General features: G+C 40.1%; 1 protein-coding gene across 2 annotated transcripts in view; it reads right to left on the reverse strand.

Moving 5' to 3' along the window:
* Dock1 (dedicator of cytokinesis 1) overlaps window positions 1-12,207 on the reverse strand; it is a 477,546-nt gene that overhangs the window by 55,088 nt on the left and 410,251 nt on the right. For both annotated transcript variants that reach the window (XM_074078054.1, XM_020167338.2), the window contains exons 34-38: window positions 11,524-11,609; window positions 11,181-11,337; window positions 5,847-5,887; window positions 4,205-4,295; window positions 526-645 (exon numbers count right to left, since the gene is read on the reverse strand). In XM_074078054.1, coding sequence (XP_073934155.1) covers window positions 526-645; window positions 4,205-4,295; window positions 5,847-5,887; window positions 11,181-11,337; window positions 11,524-11,609 — 495 coding nt within the window. The remainder of the gene's footprint in view (window positions 1-525; window positions 646-4,204; window positions 4,296-5,846; window positions 5,888-11,180; window positions 11,338-11,523; window positions 11,610-12,207) is intronic.

The raw sequence follows: 12,207 nt of genomic DNA on the forward strand, positions 1-12,207 counted from the left end.
CACCTCGTTTATAGAGACCGCACATCTGAACCACAAGAATGACAACCACAAGGTCTAAGACAGCCCATTAAAAGGATGGCAGGTTTCCTTTGAGCAAGTCAACCGAATATATAATTTTATTTAAGTGAATTAATCTAGAAGCTGCCAAGGTGGAGCAATACTTATCCCAGAGTAAGATTAATTTTTCAGTGACAGTAAAAAAAAAAGCAAGATGTCAAAAGAAAACTCACTCAAAGTACACAGAAACACATCCAAACCACTGTCCCAGACCCAGTTCCCCTGGTAGGAGCTACACTCCTCACTTCTTCAGTCATTACCATCTACAGAGCATCTAAAAAAGGCTATTGATTAAGAAAAAAGATTCCTACTTATAAGTACAAGCTAGAGGAACATGCATAAAACATTTCAGCATGCAATTTGAAACAAATTTCTGGTTCTGTAAAACATGAGGTGTTAAAAAACGTGTTTACAGTCCTGCAGGAGGTGTGCATAAAAAGGAAAACAAGAAAAATTGCATTTTTTTACCTTGCCTTTATCAAAGTAGTGGATGATTTCTTGGTAGAGCTGCTCTTTCAGCTGTCCCTGTGTTGTCGCCTGGTACCCGTCCCGCTGAGTGAGGTGGGCTGCACACACATCCTCTGACCACTGAGGCAAAAGCAAAGCATGAGTGAGGACCAGGCAGTGTATAGGTAACGATATTACTGTGCACTTCACAAGTCACAATCAATGTGAGCTCTGCACTGGTGCACGTGTGTGGGCCTGGATTCCAGGGAAAAAGTGGGGCTGCTGTCATCAGACTGCCAAGGTTGGGAATGCCAGGGCAGGAACACTGTCTGGAGGGCTTAAGATGAATGCAAGACAAAGGAAGAAAGAGCTGTGGATAGAATAATACAAAGAAAAACCCTGCAGATTCTGAAATATATAATGCCATTATCCTGCAAACTGAGCCTTGGAACAGCCCAATGTACATGATGAACCAGATGATCTGTGGCTGCCATGAGTGGGCAAGCTGAGGCTTTCATTCATCCTGGTCATCTTACTCAGCACAAAGAAGGTGCATGGATCACAGGTCACAAGGAAAGAGACTTGCCAGGCCATCCAACTCCTGAAGAACCGGGAGATATTTTTGTACCTTCAGCTGTAGGCCTGATGCCTGGCACAGCCCAGGCTCTGTCAGAGTTGGTAGAGGTACTGGCCAGTTTTCGTGTGAACTGAAGAAACCAGAGTGAAGGCAAGGCCATTTGACAGATAAATCTTTGAGCTTTTTGACTCAACAAGCCAATGGCATTAGGTCTAGATCCATTATAATTCAGCAAATATTTGGTGAGGACCTACTATGTGCCAGGTTCTTGGTCAAAAATGAGTCAGAAGGAGCTTGACCTGTTGGAACTCTAAGCCACCCAGAGCTGGTGTGATTGTACATGAGAGCATCATGCTGTCCAAAAATCCTGCAGGTGATTCTGTGGGTGTGATCTCACACTGGGTAGTCTGGGGCGCTCACAAGCGGGCATAATAGGAATGGCCTTGCTTTTCAGTTGCACCTGTGAGGTGGAATGTGGTTTTGTTTTAAGACAGGACAAGTGAGAGTGCTCCAAAGAAGGCAAATGACTCCCAGACTGCCTTGACCACAAGAGTCCTCAGCCTAAGAAGGGTGGCAGGATGTCCCAGTGGACTCAGTGCTGGTTAGGCTACATCTAAGTAACAACATGTTAGGGGAGTGGGACAAGCGTTGGAAATCTGGGAACAACTGTGGTACGGGGGAAAGGGCCAAATGGACTGGATGCCATAGTGGGGATCCAGGGCACACAGTGGAACTCCATGAGATGCTTACTCTTTAAGGACATGCCCTGCCTCCTTTCTCAAAGCCAGAGACCCTGAAGCATCTCATACAGGAGCCCAGGGTTTCAAAGAAAGGAGGTGGAGTGTTGCTCTAGAGGGCTCCCCATCCCCAGGATTGTAGTAAGAAGCCTTTATATGGTCTGAAAGATTCTCACATTAAAGGTGGACTTGCACATCCCACCCACAACCGGAAGCATCAAACTCGTCAAGCTCAGAGTTGGTAACATAACATAATATAGCTGGTGTTTTGGGGGGTGGGAATGGGAGAGTCAAGGTAAAACTTTAGATGATCCTCAAATGTAGCTACAAGAAAATAAAGAAGAAAAAGAAGGTTTAGACTTCTATGGATTTTAAGATCATTTTGTAAAGAATAATATACTTAATAGGAAAGCAAAAATCTCTATACCTTCTACTTACATATGGAGATAAATAACTTGATTGCTAAGCTAGAAAGTAATGCTTGTATTGCTCTTGTTTTTGACCAAAAAATATTCTTAGTGAAAAAAGAAGATTCTGCTAAGGAATTTCAGTTAACAAATGAGAATATATTTGTCATACTGAAGAATAATTTTCAGAACAATAGACATCATTTTGTTTGGTGAATTGATTAACCAGCATGAATTCACATTTATAGCAATATCAAAACTTATTTAAAAAAAACTGCAAATGTAACATTGTAAAAGATATGAAGAGATATTATGCAGCATTCACCATTTAACTGGAAAATTCAGAACCCAGTGGAAAAGATAGTGGAATTGAGCCTATTGATTTGGGCTGAGAAACAAGTCATCATAGTCTGTGACATGCCATCTGTATTCAGTAAATCCAAAAATTAAACACATGATATGTTTCTGCACATACATGTTTTACATCCTCACGCACACATAAAAGTTTATGTTCTATGGGCAAGAAAGAGTGAGTAAGCAGTTCGTCAACCCATTTAATTTCCATGGTGTGAAAATAACACTATTACATTTATAAGAAGACCTGGTTACTGAAATTTGGGTTCCGAATAATGAAGGTCATTGGAATTCATACTGGGATCGCTGCTGCCAGATGCACTGGCTGAAATCTCTATCTTCAGAAAGGGTGCTGCTCAGGAGAGCTTTAGATGGCTTCAAGGTCCTCAGGCAGCCAGCCTTGGGGCCGACACACGACATCCCCAGAGACAGCCAGCGTGTGTGCTTTGTCCGTGCTGGGCACTCTTGTTTTTTGTCAGATACACTTCCTCACTTCAGTGCTCCCAAGCAGCCTGTGAAGACTGGTGCTGAGCAGCTGGGGTAGATTTCAGGATCAGGACAAAGGCTGAAGCAGAATTCCTGGAGTTCTGCTCCCTAATGCTGACCTCCTTAATTCCCTTTACCCAACAGACATTGCGTAATGCCCATTCGACTGGAATTTTCTTTCACTTTCTTTCATTCCACTTTTGGTGTTTGGGAGGCTGGCCTAGATTTGGAAACAAGATTCTTTGAATAAGCAGTGCCTACATAGGATCACTCAACTAAATTCTAATTCGCATAATTGTTTTTGTTTATCCAGTTTATTTTTTTCTAAATTTTAAAAAGGTATCATGAGAAAGACAATGTAATGACTTGGTGAAATTCTGAAACTAGAAGTTGATTAGTAATATACGCCCCCATCCCCATCCCCATCCATTTACCATCCACCCATCCCTACACCCATCGATCCATCCATCCATCCATTATCCATCCATCCACCAACCTATTCTAGTTATTTATTGGGGATCGACTCTGTGTTACTAACTCTGCCTGGTCTGGACATGGGAGAGAACATGAACACATTACGACAAACAAAAAATTCCATGTCTAAAGATGTCTGCATAATAAAAGAACCACTTAAGAGTTGGAAGTTGTCCTGTCAGACTGGTACTCATGAGTAATACTCTAGAAAATCCAGGAGAAAACGCTAAAAGGAAGTCTCATAGGGAACTGCTTGACAGAAATATCACAGTCTGGCCTCCACATTCTTTGAGAGGATAATTAGGGGTCTCGCCCTATGCCTAAGCTGCTCCACTAGGGTGGCTCCTTTCTATGGATGTCCTCCAGCCTTATTGAGTTCTGTCTGCATGAACAGGAATTGTACAATCTCTAACGTGTTGCCACTTCAAAGCCTAATGACAGGAGTTTGTAATACCTGACATTTTGTTAAATCTGCACTCAATAAGGCCAAATCTATAATCAAAGCACTTACTAAATATTTTTGTTTATGTCATTACCTGTAGTCAATAGCCACAAAATCTTATGTTATAGAGGTCTACTAAAATTTGTCATGGAAAAATAAAATTTTGAATGATCTTAGAACTGATAACAAGAGATTCATAGACATGAATGAAAACTTTTATTACCTTCAGAAGCTTTGCATGGAGAAGCAAAGTATATGCTGCTTCAGTGTAGTTATCACACTCCTTGTGCAAGTCACAGAGCTTGTACAAGTACCTGAGTTGATGAAGTAGAGGTACATTCTTAAAATGTCATATCTATTCCTTCTTTTTACAATGTTCATAATTCACAATGCCTTGAAAGCTTTAGGTGAAGAAATCACTAAATAAAACCCAGAGTAACTGCGCTAATATATACTTACACTTATATATATGTAAATAAAATTACCCATATATAGTATATTTTAATTTTAAGTCCTCTCTTTTCAGCACAATAATGAAGATGATATGCAAAGGTAGACTTTTGCTTGACGGTTTCTTATATCTTTCAACTGTTCCACATTTTTCCTCAAACACTTGAGATGAGATTACACAATCTGAATGATTTCTTACATTTATATTGAATCCAAATGCACAAAAATCCACAGAAACTGAAAGTCACAAGAATAAAGAGCTCCAACAATCACAGGGAATGTGATCAAAAGAATTTCTTTGTTATAAAGAAATAACAGTTGCTTTTTGTTATAAAGCAGGCCACATTTTGGATGAAAGAAGCAACTGATTATTTCCCTACATTTATTTTTATACATATGGCATTCTTTTAAAGAAGAATAAAAATAAGAAAAAATTATATAATCTCATACAATGTGGTAAACGCACCATTAAACACTAATGCCCTGTATGGGTTACATGCTCACCCTATTATTTAAAGTAGCAATCTTGCTAATTATTTGACACTGGAGCCTAAAAGCGACTATGAAAAGGAGAGGTTTAATCAAAGTACATCACTGTGGCAAGTATTTTTTTTTCTTATGATATTGGGGATCAAACCCAGGCCTCTGCATACCAGACATGTGCTCTACCACTGAGCTATTCCCCACATCATTGTAGGTTAAAAGGCAAATGAGAGTTGGGCACCAGTGGCTCATGCCTATAATCCTAGCTACCCAGGAGGCAGAGATCAGGAGGATCACAGTTCAAGGTCAGCCAGGGCAAATAGTTTGCCAGACTCTATCTTAAAAATACCCAACACAACACAGGGTTGGAAGAGTAGCTCAAGTGGTAAAGCTCCTGCCTAGTGAGTGTGAGGCCCTGAGTTCAAAGCCTATACCACCTAAAAAAAGGGGCTATGGCAAATGAGAGAGCGAGATCCAGCATTTTTCTTCTCTCATGGGAAAAAGTTTTCTTCCTTAATGGGAAAGACAGAAAACATGGAAATAGGATGTCAATTAAAGAGCAGACTGAAAATGTATGTTGTCTATTTCTGACAAATTTATAACTGGATTTCTCATTTGACCATGTGACTTACTGTGAAACATGGACATCTGTGCTGCTGTCTTTCTTTGGGAAGTACAAAAGCCTTGTGAAATAATCACAGATAGTTTTGCTTTTGAGTTGGCTAATTGTGACCCACTAAAAAGTCAATGTTATGGACAAGCTGTGTGAGGGCTGAGAAGACATCTGGGCACTCCACCAAACATAATCTCAGAGGCATTATGATTTCTACAAAATAACCCCCTGAGGTTACAAAGCATTTCTTAACATGGATTTGACAAACAGCAATTACAGTAAACATGCAGAGGGTGAGGCAAACACAATGTACACATACCTTATATACATTTCTTCTCTTTCAATTTCTTTGTAGAAATTCTGAAAAATTAAGCCACAACACTGTTTTAAGAAACCTATTCCACATTCATTGAAAATGTACATTAAAAATCCAAGGTTCTTCAACTTGTACCAAACACAGCCAAATGGACATAGGCACATTTGGATTAGAACCACAAACTCAGATAAATGGCAAAACTTCATGGTTTTTGCTTTTCTAGTGACTGTATTTCCTATAATTTGGACACCTGATGTCTAAAACCTACTTCTGTAATTTGAAAGTCACCTATCTTCAGTAAAAATAATGTATTGCCCAAAGACTTGATTTCTTAACCATTATAACTTCATTTAAATAAGACAAAACAAAGAAACATCATCAACATGGTTTCAAGCATGCTGGGACCAGCCTTCAGCAAAAGCCATGGAAGGCACCACAATATGGCAGGCCTCAGGTATTCAAAACAATAGCCACTAGCCACATATACTCAGGGTAAAGAAACTTAAATTAACATTACATAAAGTTAAGAATTCACCTTGTCAGTTGCACTTGGCACACTCTGATTGCTCAACAGCCATATGGGGCCATTGTTACTGTACTGAGCAGTGTAGATACAGAACACCCATCATCTCAGAAATGTCCACTGGAAAGCACTCACTGTTCTAGGCAGAGATAGACCTTCCAAACCACAGTAAGAAAAACAGGGTCACCTAAAAAAGCCCCTTGTATACAAACACTAATAGAGAAAGGTCGGTTGGCAGATTACAAGCAGTGTGCTATTCCTACCTATTACTGCAAAATATCTTCTAGTTGGCGTAAACATTTGTACCAAAATTACATTTCTTCACGTAAAAACTTTAAAATCTTAATGAAACAAGGGGTGCCAGAAAAGATGCTAACAAGGCCTATTAAATGAAAACAGCCACAAGAATTATAGAGTCAGTGTCTGAGGGAAATAGCAAATATCAACATTATAAAGACACACCCGGGAAGATGGCATAAGAGCTTTCATTTCATTAGCAAAAAAAGAGTACTGCTTCTAGGGCTGATCTTTCTGAAAAGAAATGATAAATAAGTATGGAAAATAAGCAGGGGACAAGTTCAGAAAAATGCACGAAGATTATCAAACGGTGCCGCATCTGACATTTTAAAGTGCTCTAGTTCCTGTGACACGGCTGGGTAAAGAGGATATTTTCAGCTGACAACTCAGCGCGACGTAACAAAGAGACTCGGCATCAAAGGCCAAGAATGAGCCCTTCATTGGCAACTCCACTTGCCGGTACTTACAAGCTCCGATGTCACACTGTCCCCTTTTGTGCTCTTTATTTTTAATCCTTTACTAAGGTTTTGATCATTCATTCTCCGTTACCATTTTGCAACAGCGAAATCATGCGACCTTCATTCCCCTTTGAGAAATATGGAATATCTTCTATTTTCTGCCTGTGCTGAGGTCTGTTCTCTTCCCAGGACTTCAAAACCTTTCTACAGCTGGAGCACACTCATCTCAAACCCCAATTTCTATATAAAACCTTTGTGTTTCTTACGTCAAAGTTCACGCTGCCCTGGTGCTCCACTTCTGGGCCTGCAGGCTGCGTTCTTGTCCCTCTACCAGCTTGTCCCTCAAGTTCCTTCCACACTGTCGCTGACTTGTGCCAGGCTCCAAGCTGGATCCCATAGGAACTTCATGAGAACTGGGCCCCAACTCCAATGCACCTCAAAGTATTGACCTTTCAGAACTTAGACCTTTGTATTATATTCAGTTTTGGACTCCTTCATGACTCAAACAGACACTGAGATTTTTAGAATTCTGGCTTAGTCCTGCAGGAACCAGCCTCGTAAAGGGGTCACGCCAAGAGAAACTGGGACCTTGTCTGATACGGATGATTCCACCAGCCCGAGGGATGGAATGTACTGGTGACTGCACACAACTAGGGGACATACAACCAAATTATCAGGAGTGATTACAGACTGCTTGCTTACAAGTTGATAATGAAATGCTAGCTAAAGAAATACAAATGCATATTTTGTTACATGGGAGCTGTGGTCCAGTATACATGCTGGCATAGGGGATGCCCAGGCACTTAGAAGACTGGGCAGAGTGGCTGCTTATGTCTTGTTTTTGCTTTCTTGAAGAGCAAGAAAAGCGTAGGACAGTAATGAGCCTACATGAGTTAGCGTGTTCTACAAACTCTGTCTTAAAAAAAAAAAATCACAGCACTGGCTCTATAGGGAATTTGACAATGAGCTTAAAGGGCATTGATATTTTATTTATGACTATATTTTTATTCTTAGTGGACAGTGTATGGGGTACAGTGTGATACTTCAGTGCATGAATATAATGTGACACAGGATCAAGGTATCTGGTATGTCTACCACCTTACACACATTGCTTTCTGCTGGAATGTTGAAACTCCTTTCTACTAGCTATTTTGAAATAGTCAATTAATTGTTGTCAATCTACTGTGCTATGCAGAATACTAGAAGTTATTCCTCCTCTTATTCTACTGTACCCTATACCCATTACCATCCTCTGTCCACATTTTTATCTTTAGGATTTCAGGGGATTTTCTGCTCAGTGATAAACCAAGTAGTCTTTATACGTCTTCAATGTATACTTCTATGTCTATATGCATTCAGAATTCAGCGATGGACATACATATTCATTTCCATGAACCATCACTTGTTTCTACAATGAAAGAATCAGGAAAAAAGGTAAAAAAATATTAAATATATATATAATAAGTTTAATTTAATAAGTATAAAAATGTGAGCTTGGCAGTGAATATTTATAGATAGGATAGCGATCTGGAAATCTCTAGTTTCTTGTTTCTCTTTATCCCCTACATTTGTTTTTTGTGTGAAAGCATTGTAACGGGTTGGGATCCATTCTATGATCCCCAGGACATGGTTAAAGATAGAATACTTCACTCTTCCTGAAATGACTCAGGACATTTCAAGTCGAAGGGACTTAATAAGGTGAGATAATCTCGGGATCCATTGGTGTTTCTTAGTTAAAACCGAGCTGGTCTGACCACATAACAGAAGGTGGGCACTGAGTCAGGCTCTCTGTTTAAAGAAGGAACACCTGTCAACATCAGAAAATGTGGCTGCAATGCCATTTAAGATTCTGTTTCCTGACTGTGAATTCTGGTGACAAGAAGCCACATTCAAGGCATGACACCATTTCTCCACCAGGTTTCATGGCCTGGTGAGCACAAGAGATCTTACTTAAAACAAGAAGAAATCTTAATCACCAAGTTATTAACCTAATAAACTTGTTAATTCTATCTTATAGATAAGAATTGGCCCCGTAGATACTCCCAAGGCTCAGGTAGAGCACTGTAAACTTATGTTCACAGTGAGGAATAACTTTGAAAAGGCCCCCATTTATTTCCCCCACAAAAATGCTGTTTTCTATTTCATGTCAACCATTCCATGTTGACATCATGAAGGCCAATTACTTTGGACAGGGACAAGAATGCAAGAACATCTAAAGTGAGAAAAACATCCTTTCCTGTGCCTAAGGCCAAGGCCAGCTTACCTGGGCAGAGCTAGCCGCCATGCTTCTTAGTTAATCTACAGGTGAACATAAAGACAGAGCCAGTGGGACAGATCTCAGCCTTTTCTGATACACATGCAAACATTTTTAGACTTTTAAGCTCACTATTTCTTTGCTTTGAAATGTCCAGTTGATTGATGAGACCATCCAAGGGATTCTTCATGGTATTTAAATTTGATTTCTACAATTTCTTTTTGATACTTCAGGTTTGTACAAATATTATCCATCTGTTCTTGCATACTGCCCCCTTTATACATTAGAGTACTAAGGATATTTATCACAGTTGTTTTAAATGCCTGGCCTGATAATTCCAAACCCTCTGCCATATCTGAGTCTCATCCTGATGGCTTCTATGTCTCTTCATGTATTCTTTGCTATTAGAATGTGCATAATTTTATGATGGGATTGAACATGATGTGCTGTTTATGGCATCATCCTGGGCTTCTGCTCCAGTAAGCTGTGATTCTGTGTAGCTTCCTAACTCTACAATTGTGGGGGCAGCTGTTTACCTAAGAAGATGGATCTACCAAGAGCTGTTGATTTTCCAGTTTTTTCAATTTTTTTCTTGTTGTAAGGATGGGAGTGACAATTCTTAGACCCTTTATATGATGGACCAGACACCAAGAGCCCCATGTTAGATTTTTGTGGAAAAGAAGACTTGCTACCAAAACTGTTTATTATTAACCTAAACAGATTGTTCAGTTATAGGATGTAGGGGTCAAGGCTGCTCATAAGCTTTCAGCTAAGAGATTTCTCATGGCAAAACATAAAAATTATTGATACTATAGTGGATGGAAAGAAGAATGAATGAGATATCACATTCCTCCTGGCACAAAAGTCCATTTTGTTGAACTTAAAGTACTGCAAGTCCACACAAATGATAGATATTGAAGTTATCCAATGACTAGATGATATCTTGAATTCCAGAGGTCAGTGAGGAAAATCAAGCAAGGTAGGAGTAGTGTTTTCTTACATTCCTGCCTTTGGACAGGTGAAGGAAGCTGAGGAAAGCCCTGTCATGTCAAGGAACAGAAATAGAAGAAGAGCAGAGAGTTCTGAAACCAGGTGTAGGAATCTCATGGCTGCTGGGATCCCTGAGGTTTCTAAGACACTCTTGGGACTTGAGCTTGTGCATCATCAAGCTTCCTAAAAGCTCATTGGCCCTATTGCATTACCTGAATATGCCTCATGAAGGAAGTACCTTAGGAAGTGCATGTTCACAGATGTGACCATTATGCAGCAACAGCAGGAATACACAAGGCCCAATGGATGGAGATAGCCAAGTACCCCCAGCCATCTGCTACCCATATGGCCCTGCACTGGTTTCTTGAGACTGCTATAATAAATGACCACAAACTGGGTAGCTTAAAACAATAGATGTGTACTTTCTCACAGTTTTGCCAGAAGTCCAAAATCAAAGTGTCATCATGGCAACATTCCATGAAGGCTCAAGGGGAGAATCCTCCCTGACTTTGTCTAGCTTCTGGTGGCTCCAGGCACTCCACAGATTGCTTCTTTGGTTCCACAAGGAGCTGTTTCATCATCCCCAACAACAGCAGAAAATATGTGAAAACATCTAGAGGTTCATAGACTTATTCCAATTGTATCTGCAAATAATTTTCCATCATTCCTTTCCCATAGCAGAAAGGAAATAGGCAAAGCACGCTGTGTTATTCCACTGAATGCTCTGTGGCCAACTGTCACAGGGGCTCTGGAGCACCTTGGCTCAGTTTCTGACGTGCTGTGAAGATTGAAGGTTTAATTAACTTTTCACTCACCAGCACGTTGACGGTACAACTCATGCGATTCTCTTTGTTCTCGTCATGCATGATGGTTCTGTAGTCCAGCAGTCTTTCCATCAGGCGCACAACGAGCTTCACAAAAGTTTCTCCAGTCTTGGCAAGGTATTTATGCTTCCTGCAGTGCTCCAGGAGGCTGAAAAATAATTACACACACCTTGTTAATCACACTCAGAAAAAGAAACTCGACTGAGGTGCAATTTTAAATATTTTCCATTATTAACACATTTTAATTATTTCTGGGCTACAAAGTTCATTGTAGTCTAATTACAGTCTCTCAGTCTCTATTCTGACATAAATCCCATTGCTAATCAACACTTACATTTTATCAAATAACACTTTGTACTGCTCATCTCCTCTGCCTCCTTCCACTTCATGATCCAGCTTGGTGATGATTTCATTTTCAAACTATAATTAAACAGAGGAAGCATAAATAATCAGTATGGCGGATATTTCATGAAGAGCGTCAATAGCACAGAGATTGGCAGGTTCATCGTCAGTTAACCTCTGCCTTTGAAATATGATTTCATTTAAGAGATGCCATCTCTGAGCCCCTGGAGATTTCTGATGATCCCTGGCCACAGGGGGATCCTTCAAACCTTTTCCTGATTAGTGCAGCCTGAACATGCATATTCCAGTAGCAGAAGTAAGAACCAGAGAAAGACAGACAAGGAAACCGTAGGGAACAGAATCAAAGGGAAAAAAAAGTCTCAAACTTCATCTTGATGAACAAGTAACATCAGAAACAACACATTCGCTCCTGGACTGGAACAGATGGCATCTCACTTAGCAGCAAAGAGTTCCTGGCAATCTGAAAACATCCATAGGGCCACTTTGCTGCCATTCCTTGATGGATCCCAGTCTCATTCTAGTTGAAAAAATGTAATTAAAGGCAAAGGGGAAAATGTCCCTAAAGACAAATCAGTAGCTACATCAAGAAGGTCCTTTTCCAGCCTGTCCTCTTCTAATTGGATTTCCTGAGCTTTGGGTGGGAAAGGGTCCTCAG

Source organism: Castor canadensis, chromosome 7 (assembly GCF_047511655.1).
Source record: "Castor canadensis chromosome 7, mCasCan1.hap1v2, whole genome shotgun sequence".
Classification (NCBI taxonomy): Eukaryota; Metazoa; Chordata; class Mammalia; order Rodentia; family Castoridae; genus Castor; species Castor canadensis.